Source organism: Colossoma macropomum, unplaced genomic scaffold, assembly GCF_904425465.1.
Source record: "Colossoma macropomum unplaced genomic scaffold, Colossoma_macropomum, whole genome shotgun sequence".
Classification (NCBI taxonomy): domain Eukaryota; kingdom Metazoa; phylum Chordata; class Actinopteri; order Characiformes; family Serrasalmidae; genus Colossoma; species Colossoma macropomum.
The window spans coordinates 14,724-33,184 of record NW_023495123.1 but is presented as its reverse complement, the minus strand read 5'-3'; the positions used below and the strand labels follow the sequence as shown (position 1 = coordinate 33,184).

Genomic DNA, 18,461 nt, shown 5'->3' with positions numbered 1-18,461 from the left:
GATAAATATGGGGGGCATTTAGTCAAAAAAAGTCTGCCACTTGAAGCAGACTCATAATTCCCTCATATCAGAATGTATTTCTGCCTGTTATTGCCTTCTTTCATTTTGTAAAGCAGATACTTTGCTTCTTTCAGAATGATGTTGGATTTTGACTTTTTTTTGCTTAACTAGCTTTGATCTTTGTGTTGGCCTTGACAACCCTTTTTATATCCTTTTAGCCTGGTAATTCTCTTTTTTTGACCCTAGCTTGGTTTTTGACTACATGTTTGGATTGTCCATTTACTTATTATAGCCTCAAATCTTTGTTTTATCCATGTCTGACAGTTTCTGACCATTTACAAGTGTGATAATCAAAAACAATTCATGTTTTGGCTTAGTCAAAACCCTGAACCCAATAGAGATGCTGTGGTGGGGCAACAAAACGAGCAGTTCATGCTGGTAAAGATACCACTGTATCTATAATAAAACTAATAAAACACAAATATGTAAAAGGATGATAACAAATAATATGAAATGTTTCAAGTTTCAAGTTTATTTGTCATTTGCACAACATGTCAGGACATTTATGCATTGAAATGCTTGTGGTGAAGCTCAGCTAATCTCTCTACAGAAAGTAATCAAAGTAAAAATAAAAATACAAGAAAAACAAACTGAAATATATTAAATATATATTGTGACCAACAGAAATGCTCCAAATATTTTATTTTTGGAATAAAATCTCTTTCATTTAATTTATATTCGGAGTAATGTAACAAAAAATAATTTATTATAAATAGTTATTAAGTGAAGAACAAAATATACACAAGATGAAGAGACAATATACATTTTAAAGTGACTTAAGTGACTCAGTGTTATTGTTATTTAAAGTGAATTAGTGTTAAAGTGTTATTGTCCATATCAGTGATTTTCATGATAACTTTGCTCCTTAAATATGCAATAATAATTTATAATTTGTGTTTTGTGTTAGATTAGGCACACTTTGTCCAATATTACATTTAGTTTAAAAATCTGAAAGCAATTACTGTGACAAATATGCAATACTAGAGATAATCAGAAAGGGGACAAATACTTTTTCTCAGCAGTGTAAGTAGGATTAGGGAAATACAGGTTCAGGTGTTCCTTATCAGTGCTGGTCCTCCTGGATGGTGCCTACAGACCATCCTCATCTGACACCCAGCTACTGTAGTATGTGTCTGTGTATATGTGTGTGATGTACAGGAAACCAAAAAAGCATAAATTGCAGTTTTCTCAGTTGATTTAGCACAATTTCTGAAACATAAAACATAAAATTATTTTTTTAGTTTTTATCAGTTTGAACTGTGCAGAACAACAAAATATTTAAAAGTCCATAACTCGCTCAGTTTCACTTACATTTCAAAATGAAATTAATTCATAAGTGAACACAGTCAAAGCCACCAAAATCAAGCAAACCTTTATTGTTGCTTAAACCAAGACTGGACAACCTTTTACCTTTACAAAAATGTAAAACAGCAAGAGAAAGAAAATAATAAAAAATAAACACAACAACATAATTCAAAATTAGAAATTAATGTATTATTAATTATAATTAACGAAAGAGAAACACAATGACAGAAAAACCCTTCATGTACTTTAACTAATCAAATGCCTTTAGAGTGAGACTCAACTGGACATCCAGCCAGCACTACCAACCAGGCACTGGACAATACAGCTCAAAACTGGACTCCAGTCCAAAATCAGACACCTGGCAACCCTAGTTAGACATAAGTACTTGCCTATGGTACAAATGTACATAGTCGACTGGCAAAAACACTTTAATTATCAGTAATTCACAGCTGAATGAGGATTGTGTCGTACACTCTCCTGCTGGGCCTGTGCAGTAGCTGCCATGCTAATCCAAAGACATCTTGTTTTTGTTTTTCTTCACAGTCCTTCACCCAGCTCTACCAATCACCTGATTCTTATCAAGAGGTAAACCTGTCCGTAGCTGTATGTTGGCACATATACTCAAGGGCACATACTCGTGCCGTTCTGCATGGCATTGTGAAGTCTCTGTTGTAAGTTGTTGTAAGTTAGTGCTTTCTTTGTATTTCTTAGTTAAACTAGTGTTTTGTGTTTAGCCTGACTTCAGCCTATCTAAGTCCACCATGACTGTATCTTCTGGTTTTGTAGTTCTGAACTGTTACCACTCTGATTGATGTGTCCCTCTTAATAAACCTCCATTGCAAATGCATCCTGCCTCATCTCATACATTACAGATTGCGTCTGTGCTGTGACAAGTGTATTTTTAATGTTTTGCAATGTGCCGCATGTGCATTTTGTGTGAACACAATGAGTAAAGAAATAGTGCCACGAACTTGGGTGGGAAGTAATAAAGAATTAGTACTTCTTTCCTGTACTTAAGTAAACCTTTTAAGTTTTTGTACTTTATTTGAGTATTTCTTTCACTTAACACTTTTTATTTTTACTCACTACATTTCAAAAGAAAAATCTGTACTTTCTACTCACAACTTTTTAAAACCAGGCTCATAATGCTTCATTTCATTTTAAATGCTTCGTTTTTCATTTGAGAAAAAACTGTGAGAAGCATGTCTAATGTGGCTCAGATGAGCGATATTAGTTTTAGAGGTGCACCATATTTCTAGAACAGCACACATTGCCTGGACAACACCACCATCTATTGGGCATCATATCAATGCACAGTGCATAAATGAATGCTCAGAAACATAAGAACTAAATATGCAACAATAATAGTATATTAACAATATGAGTGACAGTTTTTCATTTTAATTGTTTTGATTCTTTCCAGGTAATATAGGGCAGTGATTTAAACTTATAGGAGACGTTTCATTTAGACTATTATAGTTTACTATAGCCTTCCTGACAGTACAGTAAAGTACTAAGGAGAGCAACAAAACATTTAATCACACTTAGGTGAATGAATAATGATTGTGAGCTGAGCTGGATTAATATTTTTAAAACAAGTTCTTTTGAAGATTAGACTTCAGCTTGTTTAATGAGGAACCGCAGCCAAAGCTTTCTCCTTCACTTAATAACTATTTATAATACATTATTTTTTGTTACATTACTCCTGATATAAATTAAATGAAAGAGATTTTATTCCAAAAATAAAATATTTGGAGCATTTCTGTTGGTCACAATATATATAATATATATATATATATATATATATATATATATATATATATATATAGAGAGAGAGAGAGAGAGAGAGAGAGAGAGAGAGAGAGAAAGAGAGAGAGAGAGAGAGAGAGAGAGAGAGAGAGAGAAAGAGAGAGAGAGAGAAAGAGAGAGAGAGAGAGAGAGAGAGAGAGAAAGAGAGAGAGAGAGAGAGAGAGAGAGAGAGAAAGAGAGAGAGAGAGAGAGAGAGGGAGAGAGAGAGAGAGAGAGATATTTTTGACAGCTACAGTATTCTCTCACTGACAGATCTGAGATCAGTAGATACAGACTGTATTTTATCCACACACTGGGAGCTCAACAAAATAACAGTGTTTGGACATAAATCTTTAGCATAGATTGTGGAGAGACCTTAGTGAAATGATCAGCAAACCTCTTTGGTTTTTAATGCTTAATTTTAATAAAAACACATCTGTTATTGGCAGAGAAATAATAATATACTATAATAAAAATAAAATATTTTATTTTATTTTTATAATAAAAAACAGAGTTACAGACTGCAATGTATACAGAGATACAGGAATATAGTATATAATATTGAAATATGAGGTTAAGTACAAATGCAGAATCTGCTAGAAGGTTATCTGAACAGAGCAAATCACCAATCTTATCAACAAAGGGCCCGATGAAGTTGATTTAATGCACAGGCCTATCTGGGCTTAATTCAGGGCCTGATTGGCTGTTTCGTTTTGTTTTGGTGTTTTTTTTATGATATTTATTAATTCAACTTGCGCACACACACACACACACACACACACACACACACACACATCACTGATTATCTTTTTACACAATGTTCACTTCCATGACTGTTGATTGGCTGGATTAATTCAAAATATCAGTTCTGATGCTGATTGGCCTCTGTATCAGACACATCTGAGTTGGAGCCAGCTGCTTAAATTTAAAAGAACAGAGCTCAAAAATTATATGGTCAAAAAGGAAATTAAGTATGAGAGCAGACTGTGATGAAAAAGAGTCCCAAAATAATGGAGTTTTGAATTCACTGACATCTCAACATCATCACCAGTTAGTGTACCAGTTTGATCCTGAAGCCAAAATGCAATAACAGTGACATTTTAAGAAACAGGACATTATTAAACACTTTTCATCCAAAAAAAGGAGAAGAACGAGAGACCGATAAGCTACTCTGTAGTGTTTAAATCAGACAACGAGATCATTTTGCCTCGTATGTTTTAACATGCTCAAACTATAGACTACAGCTTGTAGCAGAGCTGATTAATTTGGTGATAATTTTCACTGAATAAACTTGCATGTGAAAGACTACAGCTTTTCCTGGTCTGGTTCTGGATTTAACTGAATGCTAGTAAGACACCGAGTGGTGCTCAGAGACTCAGCCGTGCTGGAAGTTGCTGACCGGTGGCAGCACCTTCATGTTATATCACGTGTCCTCCTGCTCGGCTAAAAATCTGCAGCCACGTCATAAAATAATGACTGCTGTAAAAAACAAAGCTGTAATTTAGAGTCATTTACATACTGAGTACTGAGTAACATACTGAACTGCACTGCTCGTCCATCCAGCATCAGTCAGCACAGGAAACGACTCTATTATGCTTGATTAGATTAGATTAGTTTATTTTTCCTTTTAGTGTAAAATAAAATATAACACTGTACTGTAGGTCAGTGCTCATAAGGCTACGTGTCAACTTGCATAAGCCTTTCAAGGCAGCTGACATAAACCTTCATAAACATTTATAAAGGCTTATTCCAAAGAGGCTGCAGTGGTCATAAAGGCTGTTCTTCACAACTTCAAAGTCAAGTTAACATCACAGCTGTGTGGAGTGACGGGTTCTTACTGACGTTTTCTGTCTGGGGTGAAATGACAGCTGACTTTGTAGCTGACTTTGTCTTTTTGATGTCAAACACAATGATAAATATATATTATAACTTGACATGATATTGGATATATTGTGAAGGTTCTGATACTGTTTTTTGTATGCATGTATGTATATTAGGTACTGTATGTGTGTGTGTGTGTTCTGATTTGTTGCTTTGAATTTAAGACATAGACTGTGAGGATCTTCTCTGAGATGTGATGTTCAGGTGTAGCTGTACAGCTGAGAATCATCTCACTGAGAGTCAGAGGAGTCGATTCTCTCTGGGAGAAAAAAACACACAGAGTCTAGTTCATTATCAGAAATAACAAAGAGAGGCACTCATTACATCTCAGAGCGTCGCTGCTGTTACATGAACAGTGCAGCTTTATGTTACACACAGCAAAAACATCTAAGGCCTGACTTAAAGCATGACTTTACAAGCAAAAATGTAATTGACACTTTAGTTTATTTCATATACTTCCAGTGCGCACAATATATCCACTTCAAATTCACACACATAAAGAACTGTTTTCACTTTGGATTTAAAAATATGAACAAAGTATGTATTCATGAGTTTAATCACAAAATATTTAACCACAAAATAGATTTCATAAAACAAAGTGGTACAGAAAATATCAATCATCAGTCATGAAGATACACACTTAAAAATGATGGTTCTTCAGGGTCTTTAGTAAAGAAAATGTCTCTAAATAGAACCATGAACACAAAAAGAACCCTTTGCTTGATTAAAGGGTTCTTTCCATCATGAAATGTTTTTTTCAGACTGATGAAGAAAGTGCTGTAGATGGTTCTGTATAGAACCTTTTTGAAATGGTTCTATACAGTACCCAAAAGGGTTCTTCCATTGTAACAAGCATGACATCGTAACAATAAATGAACCCTTTTTGGTGCCATATAAACCCCTGTACAACACATCCATCAATCCATCAATCTGAAGAACCATTTCATGATGCAAAGATCCCTTTAATCATGCAGAGGGTTCTTTGAGTGTTCATGGTTCTGTATAGAACCATTTCTTTACTAAAGAACCCTGAAGAGCCATCATTTTTAAGCGTGTAGCAATCACAGTGAGGGTGAAGGAGCTTCCTGAAGTTCTCAGGAACAACATTAATAAACTCTACAGAGCCAAAGCAAAAACCTTTAACATCCCGGTCAGTGAAGCAGTTTGATGGTGAAAGAAAGTTTGTGGAGCCACATCTAACAGTTTCTGGACGGAGGAAACCAGGCAAGACTTCACAACCTGATCTCTGACTCATGATGAGGAAGGTAAAAGAGAAGCCAGTGGTCACTTAAAGAGTCACAGGACGACCTGCAAACCACCTGCTGCTGGAGTTTTAAACATCTCAGTGTCACTGCTGGACTGAGAATAGTCCACCAACCAAAAACATCCAGCCAACAGCGTCCTGTGGGCAGCGTCCTGTGACCACTGATGAAGGACTAGAGGATGACCAACACAAACTGTGCAGCAGCAGATGAGCTAGTGGACAGTGAGTGGACACAGGGATTAAAAACTCCAGCAGCGCAAAGTTGAAATCTGCTGAACTTTTTGGCCCGCAAGCCATCATTCAGCGCACAATGCACCAGAGCTCAGCACTAAAATCAAAATCAAAATTCAATTTAAAGTGGATACACTGGAAGTTTATTAAAAATCAAAAATAAGTGTCTGAATACGTTTTTCCCCTCACTGCCTTTGTTCATTAGAATAATCTCTAAAGACATTTGTCCATTTAGCATCATTTTTAATATTAATGCTACAGTCTGTGACCAAATAGCTGAACTTCCTTTCCTTTCTCTTCCTTTCTTAACTGTGCCTGATCTGCTGCCAGTGGCCTCACTAAATATACGGGCAAAGCTGATGAGCTTGTGCCTCCACACGGCTACCAGATCAGACTACATGAAGAAAACCCTGCTCCTGGAGATCTTCCTCCCTGACTGAAGATATCCAGATCCTCAGTCCACTTCATCAGTGGATCTGGTGTGTTAGATTTGGAGCAGGGTTGATGACCACTGGCCTACAGAGCAACCATCTCAGATGTGCATAATATGGTCAGGAAATATCACTGCTGGAGGCTTTCAGTGATTTCTTAAAGATTCAAAATCACCAAACCACATTTTTAAAGAAATAGATAAGTCATACCCAGATTTGGCAGAGAGACATTGATGAAATTCCATCTTCCTAAAAAATAAAGTCACATTTTAGATTAGTATATATTAGTATGTGACTGTAAAGCTATGCTAACATTATTCTGGGTTATTTGTGGATCCAGTGTTTAGTGGACGTTTCCTCCATGAACAGGTGATGATCTCACCTCCAGCTGTGGTCAGTCCTGCAGTCTGAGCCAGTCCATCCTCACTGAGCTTCTGACCATCATCATTCTCAGCTGAGAGAGAGAATGAGAAAATGGACTGATTCAATTGGGAAATAACTTTTAAATATGAAGCATAATTTAATGTAATTTTCATGTAACGAAGTAAAGTATGAGCTCAGAATGAAATAGTGACCGTTACCCAGAGTCAGAGGAATATCCATAGAAGCAGCAAATCTTTCTATAATTAAAAATCAAACATCAGTGAGGAGCAGCAGTGAATATGTAGAATATTCCACTTTCTGATCAGATTAATGAGTTTAGGAATGGGATCAATGGGCCTCATTCACCAACCATTCTTAAGAAGAAATCTGATAGATAATGATAATCTCACCTATCAGTGCCAGCAGCAAAGGATCCTGGGGATTTGTTTCAGCCCTGTGGTCACTTTCCTCTCCCTGCATCTCTGAAAGAGTCATAAACACTCATCTGTACAATCTCTACAGCACTGTTACTGTAACAGTGTACAGTAAATGAAGGATGATACTGATGTAGTTTAACTCATTACAAACCCAGAACCAATAGAAGTGTGTAATAAAACTTTCGGCCTGCCGGTGGGCTCTGGCCATTTAACGGGTTAATTGTTCTACACAGAAATAAGTGCAGAGATTTACCAAATGCAGGGAGAGAGATGGTTCTAGATCCAAGCTGCCCTGTTACAGAGAGAGAACAGAACCACATACAGTGGAAAAGATTCTTAGCTCTTCTGTCAAATTAGGAAGCACAGCACAGCACAAAACACGGTGATGTATTTATATCACAAAGCCTGTAGATCAAGAATGTTTTAACAGATTCGTTTCTTAACAGATGATCTACAGAAGATCAGAATAATAATGTGTTTGTTCTTATTAGTGTGACTTCAGTGTTTAGTGGACATTTCCTTTAGGTTTTGGACTCACCTCCAGCTGTGATCAGTCTCGCAGTCCGAGTCAGTCTGTCCTTACTGACCACAATCATCCTTATCTGACCACAGTCATCATCTTGACCAGCTGAAAGAAAATGAGAAGATGGACTCCAATGATGGACTTTTAGATTCCAAATATGACTTGGTTTACTGAGTTTTCATTGTTAATTTCAGTGCATATTTATCAGTTAAACACCAATGAGCCAAAACATAATGACCTATGTGCTGTTTATCCTCTGCGTTCTGCCTAAACAGATCCGACCTGCTGCAGCATGGACACTACAACACCTTGGAAGGTACCCTGTGGGATCTGGCAGAGACATAAGCAGCAGATCCATTAAGTCCTGTAAGTTGCAAGATGGAGCCACTGCAGATTGGATGAACATACCAGCTCAATCAGATTAAGATTTGGAGGCCAAATCAACACATTTGACTCTTTATCTTTATCCTCAAACTGTTCCTGAACATTGTATTCATTGTCCAGGCAGATGCCCTCATGCATCAATGAGCTTTGGGCGCCCACCACTCTGTCACTGATCCGTTGTTTGTCCCTCCTTGGACCACTGTTGGCACAGGTACGCACCACTGCTGATCAGGAGCACCAGGAGATGCTTTGACCCAGTCATCTGGCCAAAACGATCTGGCTCTTGTCAAAGTTGCTCAGGTCTTCACGTCTGCCTATTTCTCCCATGTCCATGTTGACTATGAGAACCATTGGCTTGCTGTCTAACAGATCCTGGACCTTGACATGTGCTGTTGTTATGAGATAATCAACATTATTTGCTTCATCTGGGAGTGGACGTGATGTTTTGGCTCTTTGGTGTACATATACACAGAGGCAGAACCAGAGGGGATGGGGGGCACAGATAATGTAACTACAGTGATATAAATAAGAGTTAGAGCAGATTTGAGGTCCAGTACAGAACACACAGCTAAGTATTGAGGAGACCAGACTGTCAAGGTCTCAACTCTTACAGTAATTGGCATGAAACTGTAAAATCGTTAAAAATCCAATTTACATAATTTTCTGTTTCCTATGGATAAATAACAGGTCTCATGTGATTCAAGTTTTTTTTAACTGAACAACTTTGCCATTTCAAGTTATGTCGGAAATTGGATGGCTTGTACAGTATTTGACTTATTTGTTCAAGATCTGCAGCTTAAGCACCAATGTCAGAAGATCAATCTTTACTAAGCCGAAAAAGTATCTTCATTTAAAGTCTCTGAACAATAATCTTGGCATATTAAGAACTTTTGATCAACTCTGACTTCCTATCATTTATCTTTTGTCTGCAAAAAGGCCCCAGTGCTGTGCATTAGACCTCATTGAGCTGACTGGTGCTTGGACCCCTGAATTGCTGCTTGGGGCCATATTTTACTTTTACTTGATATTTTTTATTGTTCTTTTCATCAAAATCATAATGCAAGAGATGACATTTTTCTGCCATATAGAACTGCTTGAGAACTTTCCATTTAGAAGGGCCGTTGTATTAAAAATAAGTGTAAAGTATTACTTTCAAATGAGCCCACCACCACCACTAGGGTCCGCTACTGAGGTTTGCCCTGGCCTTCTGTAAAAGTTTACCACTGTATATATACGTGTTACAAGTTATCTTGATGTGAAAATAAGTTAACACATCCTCTACAGAGACACACTTCTGTGCATTTTATATTTCTTCCAATATGTTAAACTTAAACTGAAATTGGGCAGTAAAATGAGCAGGAAAATGCCATATTTAAGTATGTTCTCTGTAGACTTATCTTCACATCATTTGACTGGGAATGTCCAAACATTTGCAGATGACTATATCTTGAAATACTGAAGATATACTAAAAATGAAATAAGTATCATTACCCAAAGTAAGAGGAATGTCCATTGAAGCAGCGAATCTCCCTATAATAAAGCAATAAAAAAGTGAAGTTTAAAAAAACAGTAAGCATGATGAATATTACATTCAGGATCGTGAGTTTGTGAATGTCTTGTTTCTTGTTCAGAGTCTGTCTCCTACATATGATGATATTAAGGTTTTTTTTAGCTGAGCAACTGTCAGAAATGTATCATTTGCCTGCAAAAAGGCCGCATTGCTGAGCATTAGCATTGAGTTGATTAGTGCTTGGACCCCTAAATTGCTGCTTGCTGCAATACTTCTAATTTCTTCATTGTCATTTTCATCAATTTTTCTCTGCCATATAGAGCTACAGCACTTTTAGAAAGGCTGTCGTCTTTTATGGTCATAAGGGCAGTGTTTCTTTTAAACACTCCTCTCCTCCTCAGTCCAGCTCACACTGAAATTACGCATAAATGCGTCATTCTTCTTGAAAGAAATGTTTCCAGTGTTGGTTTTTGTAGCCCCTCAGTGTTCGACAAACACTTTTTTTGCTAATGTTGAACAAAGATACCATAAAAAATACTGAAAATGTACTAAAAATTAAATATGTATCGTTACCCAAAGTTAGAGGAATGTCCATTGAAGCAACAGATCTTCCTATTATAAAAACGTAAAAATAAAGAGTAAACATGACATTAAGAATATCAAATTCAGGTTAATGAGTTTGAAAATGTAATAATTTAGTAGTTCACATTTGAATGTAATGATATGTGATATTTGAAATTACACTTAGAAACATTGAGATCATTTCTTGTTTAGAGAAAGCAGCAGATCTGACAGCATTACAGAAATATGAAAAAGGACTTTCAGTATAAACATTTGTTGCAGTGACCACTGTGATGGGCAGGAATGTGATGTAAAGTGAATGGCACTGAACCCACTGTCAGTTCGGTCTGCATCTCGTCCATCATGATCGTCATTCACCATCACTGAAAGAGGGAGAAGATCATCAACATCACCTCCCACTGAACACTGTGTATCTTCAAATTCATTCTTTGATTAATCCTTAATTAATATTAATATAATAATAGTGTTATTAAGAAGAAGAAGAAGAAGAAGAAGAGTGTTCTGTTATAAAACCGTGTGTCAGCCTGCTTTTGGTCTCACCATTTAAATCGTCTCTGTAAGCACTTTTAACTGGAGTCTTCCCAGCTTTTCTTTTTCTCATCTTTTTCTTAATGCGGAAAATAATTGAATGAATCCATTCAGTGAAGAATGACAGGTCAAACGGGGCTGTGTCCACTCAATTGGACTACACCCTCTTCTCTGTACGGATCCCTGTTTCTCTCTCTCCAAAACACCCAAACGGTGATGCACAAGAGAAGCACTGTGTATCCAGAAATGAACTCCTCATCTTCAGAACTTGGTGTCACATCAGTTCTTCTGCTGTCCTTCTCATGGTGATCCAGGTAACTGAGGAGCTCCTCCATACACGTCTGCACCAAATAATCCTTGTAGATTTGACTGAGGCTGGGTGGACTGGTTCGCACTACTTCAACTGGAAGGAACTCACTGTCCAGCACCACACACTGAACGGTGTCCACATTAAAGTGGAGGATGACCTCTCCATTGAGTCTGTATTCAGCTGTAGTGCTCAGTAAGGTCACATCTCCACTAGAGGATCTCTCAACCTCACAGTCATGTCTCTTTACTATGTCACCAGGACCTGAAATACAGACGAAAATCTTTTATTTAGAGTCTTTTACACACAGCTCACCATACTCACCAAAGTTGGTGTCACTACTGTAGGGCTCTGTTCATAAGCCTACATGACACCTACATAAGCTTGTCATGACAACTAACATAACCCTACACAAATGTTTATAAAGGCTTATTCCAATAGGAGCTATTTGTTATAAAGGCTACTTTAGTTTACTTTAATGACATTTGGGAAGAGTAGCTTTTATAAGGCCTGTTGGAATAAGCATTTATAAACATTTATGTAGGGTTATGTCAGTTGTCATGACAAGCTTATGTAGGTGTTGTGCAGCCTTCTGAACAGAACCCTACAGTAAAGTGTTACCCCAATTTTAATATGCATATTAAATGTGATTTTTTTCATGTGATTGAATATAGAAAAGAAACTGACCATTATAGCTGATCTCCAGAAGGTCAATAAAAACTTCAGATTCATGTGGAACTCTCTGCTTCTTCATTCTTGTTCTACTCCAGAATCCTTCCATCCATTCTGAAACCATGTTCTCTCCATCAGTCAGGACAGCTGCAGTGAGCTCAGTGTTATTGGTATTTTGTAAAGGACTGAAGTGGACAGTGTGGACGTGGTACAGGTAGAATCTCTCTGTGGGGTAAACGGCAAAATAATTACTCAGAGCAGTTTTTAAAATCATCTTACAAACTAGTTGATGGTATGGTGTCCTGTTTATGAACCCAGACAAAGTGGGCTCCCAATCCAACAACAATACTGTTATCTTTTATGTTATACAGTACACTGTAAAAATAAGAGGTCTCCTCAACTTAAAGCACAAGGGTGTCAAACTCGACCACTAAAAAGGGCCTCATTAAAAAATCTCAACAAATCTGAGGACCAGAGAGTGTTTCTATTTTAATACACCAAAATACCAACAGCGAAATACAGCCACTTGTAGTGAACCTTCAAATATTAAATATGAATATTTGATATATGTAGGCCACATTAGCTACAGATAACTATTAAATCTCTTTAAATGTCCCCAGGATGTAGGTCTGTTAAACATACCAGTGTGCTTGATCTACACACCTTACATCTTTTCTTTCTGATAGTTCATTAATTCTTGGGATCAGTTTCTGAGCTGCTGAGTGTTTATAGCATTTATGTTGGTTGAACTGCCACTAAATCACAGTTGTTACATGGCTCTTCTTGAGTTGACTGAACTTGAGGACACCAGAGTTCACACAACTCAAACTTCTTTGACGCTGTCAAGACCCTGAGCTTTCCCTACAGCACAGGGTCTGGACGTATAGTTGGATCTCTAACTCTTACTGTACATCTACATTAATAACTGTCTTAATTTTAATTCTCAAAAGAATCAAAAAAGACTTCAGATGCTGAGCTTTCGTGGAAAAGGGAAAAAGGTCTCCGCTTTATTCGAGCATCAAGTGGCAAAGGTTTCTGGAAGCCAAATGCAAAGACAGCTGGTCCCACTTTATATTAAGTCACTAATAACTTTGCAGTTACACATGAATAACATCTGCAATTACACTGTAACTACTGATGATTTAGCCAATCTTACAGATGGATTACAGAAACCTATGTAATTACACACGTATCAATTTCAGTTTTGCTTTATTTAATTACAAAAGTGTATCTTTTTGATACAACACAGAAGAGAAGTCTTTTTCAGCAGTTAAAGGAAGTGTTTTACATAACATTACATTGTTTTACATAATTACTGTGTTGTAACAAGACTGAAAAACAAAAAACTGAAAAAAACTGCTGTTCCAGTCTGATTACAGTGTAATTACATGTATGTTATTATCTTTGTGTAATTACATGAGAGAGAATAGGCTGTTACAACTATTAAAATACACTTGTGTAATTACATGAGACGAAACTGAAGTTGATACACGTGTAATTATAGGCTTTACATCTGTAATCTGTCTGTAACAGCATCTAAATCATTAATAGTTATAATGTTGTTGCATATGTTGTGCACTTGTAACTACACAGTTATTAGAGACACTTAATATAAAGTGGGACCACAATTTTTGAGGTGATATGATGATCAACCTGCCATTTTTACCAAGTTTCAATTCCATTTTAGTCCCCATTGTACTCAAATTCTTTACCTTTCTTGGTCACCTTTAAATCAAAATGTACATAATATCCGTTTTATAAAAGCCGGTCTCATCCTGCTCGTACCAGGCCGCTCTGTCCCTACATGCTCATCCTGCTCATACCAGGCCGCTCTGTCCCTACAAGCTCATCCTGCTCGTACCAGGCCGCTCTGTCCCTACAAGCTCATCCTGCTCGTACCAGGCTGCTCTGTCCCTACAAGCTCATCCTGCTCGTACCAGGCCGCTCTGTCTCTACAAGCTCATCTGGTACAACTTTCTGTGTGAGTTCAAAAGTTCACTAAAGCTAGAATTTTCCATGCACACAGGTTGTAGCCTGTTGTTTTTCCTGTATTACCTCTTTGTGAGAGAAATCAAGATTCTCTTTTGAGTCAATGCTGGATCTATTCATTTATATTGATTTATTCAAATTTAGCATCAGTGCTCTCAGCCATCACATGGATCTGGTAACCTTAATCAGCAGCAGACCTGATTTAATTTGATAAAGGATTAAATAAATAAACCAAGTACTGGATAATAACTATAATTAATACTGGGATTGCTTCAGCAGAGGGTTGAAACTGACAGACATGCACTGCAAAAAATGGCATCTTGTCAAATGAAATCTAATCTTAGTTCTAGTCGGCATATCTAATATTTCTTGTTTTGAGATGGTTGTGCACTTATTATAGGATTGTGTAGCTCATTCCCAGACATTTTTCATTGGTTTTAGCTAATTTTATCAGGTTAAATTATCTCACTATACTGGCAGATCATTCTGCTGGTTTCAAGCTCATTTCTTACAACAAGCACAATTATCTGCCAACATACTGAGATAAATTTATTAATAAAATGACTTAAAACAGGTAAAAAAACAATGTATAGAAATACAGTAAATAATTTTAAATTAAGATTCTAAAAATCTCAACAGGAGAAATATTAGATTTCTTTACTAAGTTTAAGATCATTTTACTTGACAGTGTAAAATCAGTATTAATTATATTAAAGTTACAGTATTTGCTCTGATTTTAGTGTTTTTATGAGTAAACAAACACCTACTGATCTGATTCAAATTCAAACAGCTCATGATTCCTCAGGTCCTGAAGACTTTAACACAGTAGATTGTATCTAAACATGTCTTTACACATCAGTGATGCCTGTTTACCTCTGTGAACAGCTGAAACACTGTGAGCCACCAGGAGCAGAAGGAAATGTGTGGAAGGTGCCATGATGGCAGCAGTTCACCTTCGCCTTGCAGTCTGATGGTCCTCCTGTAGGTGGCAGCGTCGCTCTGTAAACAAACAGCTCTCAGTCCTGTGCTCTAACACAGCTCTCAGTCCTGTGCTCTAACACAGCTCTCAGTCCTGTGCTCTAACACAACTCTCAGTCCTGTGTTCTAACACAGCTCTCAGTCCTGTGCACTAACACAGCTCTCAGTTCTGTGTTCTAACACAGCTCTCAGGCCTGTGCTCTAACACAGCTCTCAGTCCTGTGCTCTAACACAGCTCTCAGTCCTGTGTTCTAATACAGCTCTCAGTCCTGTGTTCTAACACAGCTCTCAGTTCTGTGTTCTAACACAGCTCTCAGGCCTGTGCTCTAACACAGCTCTCAGTCCTGTGCTCTAACACAGCTCTCAGTCCTGTGCACTAACACAGCTCTCAGTCCTGTGTTCTAATACAGCTCTCAGTCCTGTGCACTAACACAGCTCTCAGTCCTGTGTTCTAACACAGGGCATCTCTCTGGAGTTAATATAGTCAGAGATCATAATATGACTCTCTTTGACTCTGTCCTCTGTCCCTTCACTCTGTCCTCTCTCCTTTCATTCTGTCCTCTCTTATTTCATTCTGTCATCTCTCATGGCATTCTGTCCTCTCTTCCTTCATTGTGTGCTCCCTATTTTCATCTCCTTCCATTATATCCTCTCTCCTTTTCATTCTGTCCTCTATCTATTCATTATGTGCTTAATCTTTTCATTTTGTTCTCTCTCCATTTATTCTGTCCTCTGTCCTTTGGCTCTGTCCTCTCTCCATTCATTCTGTCCTCTGTCCTTTCGTTCTGTCCTGCTTTTTTCAGTTTGTTCTCTCTCCTTTAATTCTATCAACACTCCTTTCATTCAGTCCTCTGTCCTTTCATTCTGTCATCTCTCAATTAATTCTGTCCTCTTCTTTCAATCTGTTCTCTCTCCTTTCATTCTGTCCTGAATGTGTTTTAAACTTACTTTACAGCATATTACAGCCACTCTAATCAGAATACACACAGTGTAATCAAGTTCCAGAGGGCAGCAAAGTGTTAAGTTTTTCTTTTTTTTTTCAAAGCCGCAAAAATGTTCACACTCTTCTCCAAATATGGATTTGAACCCTGATCTCTAACACTGTAACAGAGAGGACTCAGGAAGCTGGATGGGGTCCATGAGCAGAGTTTCATAGGAGAAAAAAACACACAGGAAGCAAAAGAACACAGAGAAAGAAAGAGAGAGAGAGAGAGAGAGAGAGAGAGAGAGAGAGAGAGAAGAATTATAACACATTCAGGTTAAATGCTTCCCACGTGTCATGCATATTTCCCAACAAAGACAATTTGAGCGAGAGAGAGAGCGAGAGAGAGAGAGGGAGAGAGAGAGAGCGAGAGAGAGAGAGGGAGAGAGAGAGAGCGAGAGGGAGAGAGAGAGAGAGAGAGAGAGAGAGAGAGAGAGAGAGAGAGCGAGAGGGAGAGAGAGAGAGAGGGAGAGAGAGAGAGAGAGAGAAAGAAAGAGAGAGAGAGAGAGAGAGAGTCCAGAGCAATGCCTAAAGAAGAATTCCACAGATTTTTCACTTCTGTACAGTTCAGCAGTTGAGATTTGATGCAGAGTCAGAATCTGAACGTGTTTCTGAGTAAATGCTCAGTAAAGCTGAGCTCTCTTTCTGATAAGCGGCTGATGTGGACGCTGAGACAGTAGCACTGATGATTTAGCTGTTGAATGTAAATATACAGACGTTTGTTTATCTGTATGTTGTAATCTGTCCATTTATGTATTTATCTAAATATGTATACTCTGAATCACAGGCGTATGTCCATCTGTACTCACCTCTAACTCCGTGCTGAGCACAGCTGCCCTCCTGCCTGACTTATGAAACTGAAAGTGTTTACAGGAAAGATGCTGAGGCATTATGGGAAATGTAGTGTCTGTACTGAAAGTGCAGGAACTCTATATCTGACATGTTTGAAATAAAACGCACTGTTTTCTGGAGTGTATCTAGTACCTGTCCTAGTACTCTCACACTTTCGGTGGAACAGTAACTTCTTTCAAGTGTTTCTGACCACAGAGTGTTATTTATGCTACATTAGGATCAAAGAGCAAAGAGGGTTTTTATGTAAGATCTGTGGCAAAAACCACGATAAGCCATTTATAACAGTCATTACACACATTTAGATATAAAAAAGCACCTACTTTACCATAAAAACTTTCCTTCCTCATTGTTGTTTTGTGGTGAACATGAAAAAAAGCAGCAAGAGACCCTCTCTTCCCTCAGAGAAGAACAGAGACCCTCTCTCCCCTCAGAGAAGAACAGAGACCCTCTCTCCCCTCAGACAAGAACCGAGAGACCCTCTCTCCCCTCAGAGAAGAACAGAGACCCGCTCCCCCCTCAGAGAAGAACAGAGAGACCATCTCTCCCCTCAGAGAAGAACAGAGAGACTCTCTCCCCTCAGAGAAGAACAGAGAGACCCTCTCTCCCCTCAGAGAAGAACAGAGACCCTCTCTCCCCTCAGAGAAGAACAGAGGGACCCTCTCTCCCCTCAGAGAAGAACAGAGAGACCCTCTCTCCCCTCAGAGAAGAACAGAGACCATCTCTCCCCTCAGAGAAGAACAGAGAGACCCTCAGTCAATAACACTGAAACATTAACTGGTAAGAGGAACTGATCACTACATGTGACACAGGTCAGGTGTGGATGGAACCATGCTGAGCTGAAAAACTTCACTTGTACAACATTAATATGTGCATGTGCACAATAAATGTTCATATCACCAATGAACGTTACTAATCATTAATGGTTTATACATATCTGCGGTGACATTTTACAACAACAGGCGTAAAACAACGACTTATTTACTCAGTGTTCTACAAATAATCAGTAATTACATTCAGTTGTAGAAACATAAAACATTAAATATTAAGCTTTTCCTTAGTTTCATAAAAGCATAATAATTTACGTCAATGATTAAGTAGTTATTCACTATTATGTGATGCACAAATGTTTGGTAATGTTTAGTTAATCATTAAGTGGTTAATATATGCTTCTTTTCAACATCATTAATCAATAAATATAGTATTATTACAATGTTGTGACTTCAAAATATATTAAAAAAATATGAATTATTACACTTACCTATAATTATTATCCAGCATTAACAAACTGTTAGATAACATTTAACTTGTTATTAAATTGCCAAAACTGTGCCCCCCTATGTACATTCATACATATTATAGTGTGAAATCATTTTAGCTGTGTAGTTTAATGTCCT

At 37.7% G+C, this 18,461-nt stretch overlaps 1 protein-coding gene across 5 annotated transcripts; it reads right to left on the bottom strand.

The window, feature by feature from the left end:
- Positions 1-3,668: 3,668 nt before the first annotated feature.
- Positions 3,669-17,094, bottom strand: LOC118801023. 5 transcript variants are annotated; one of them, XM_036561203.1, is made up of 15 exons: positions 17,025-17,094; positions 16,182-16,358; positions 15,129-15,254; positions 12,282-12,487; positions 11,300-11,858; positions 11,074-11,121; positions 10,751-10,789; positions 10,159-10,197; positions 8,299-8,388; positions 8,014-8,052; positions 7,734-7,805; positions 7,542-7,580; positions 7,343-7,414; positions 7,171-7,209; positions 3,669-5,293 (listed from the first exon to the last, which is right to left on the bottom strand). In XM_036561203.1, exons 5-15 carry the CDS (start codon positions 11,358-11,360, stop codon positions 5,265-5,267), a joined length of 567 nt encoding a protein of 188 aa, XP_036417096.1. In that variant the 5' UTR covers positions 11,361-11,858; positions 12,282-12,487; positions 15,129-15,254; positions 16,182-16,358; positions 17,025-17,094; the 3' UTR covers positions 3,669-5,264. The 5 variants fall into 5 exon arrangements, 3 of the variants coding, with proteins under 3 accessions (XP_036417096.1, XP_036417095.1, XP_036417097.1); XM_036561202.1 differs by lacking the exon at positions 16,182-16,358 and having other exon boundaries at positions 12,282-12,491; positions 17,025-17,085; XM_036561204.1 differs by lacking the exons at positions 10,751-10,789; positions 16,182-16,358 and having other exon boundaries at positions 12,282-12,491; positions 17,025-17,085.
- Positions 17,095-18,461: the final 1,367 nt, after the last annotated feature.

What these genes read in the sequence shown, in the direction of transcription:
- LOC118801023 (XM_036561203.1), bottom strand. Translation starts at nt 11,360, where the DNA reads ATGAGAAAAAGAAAAGCTGGGAAGACTCCAGTTAAAAGTGCTTACAGA. An exon ending in CATCTCTCTCCCTGCATTTG is followed by an intron (nt 7,806 to 8,013) that starts GTAAATCTCTGC and finishes TGACTCTTTCAG; the next exon opens with AGATGCAGGGAGAGGAAAGT. An exon ending in GGATATTCCTCTGACTCTGG is followed by an intron (nt 7,415 to 7,541) that starts GTAACGGTCACT and finishes TCTCTCTCTCAG; the next exon opens with CTGAGAATGATGATGGTCAG.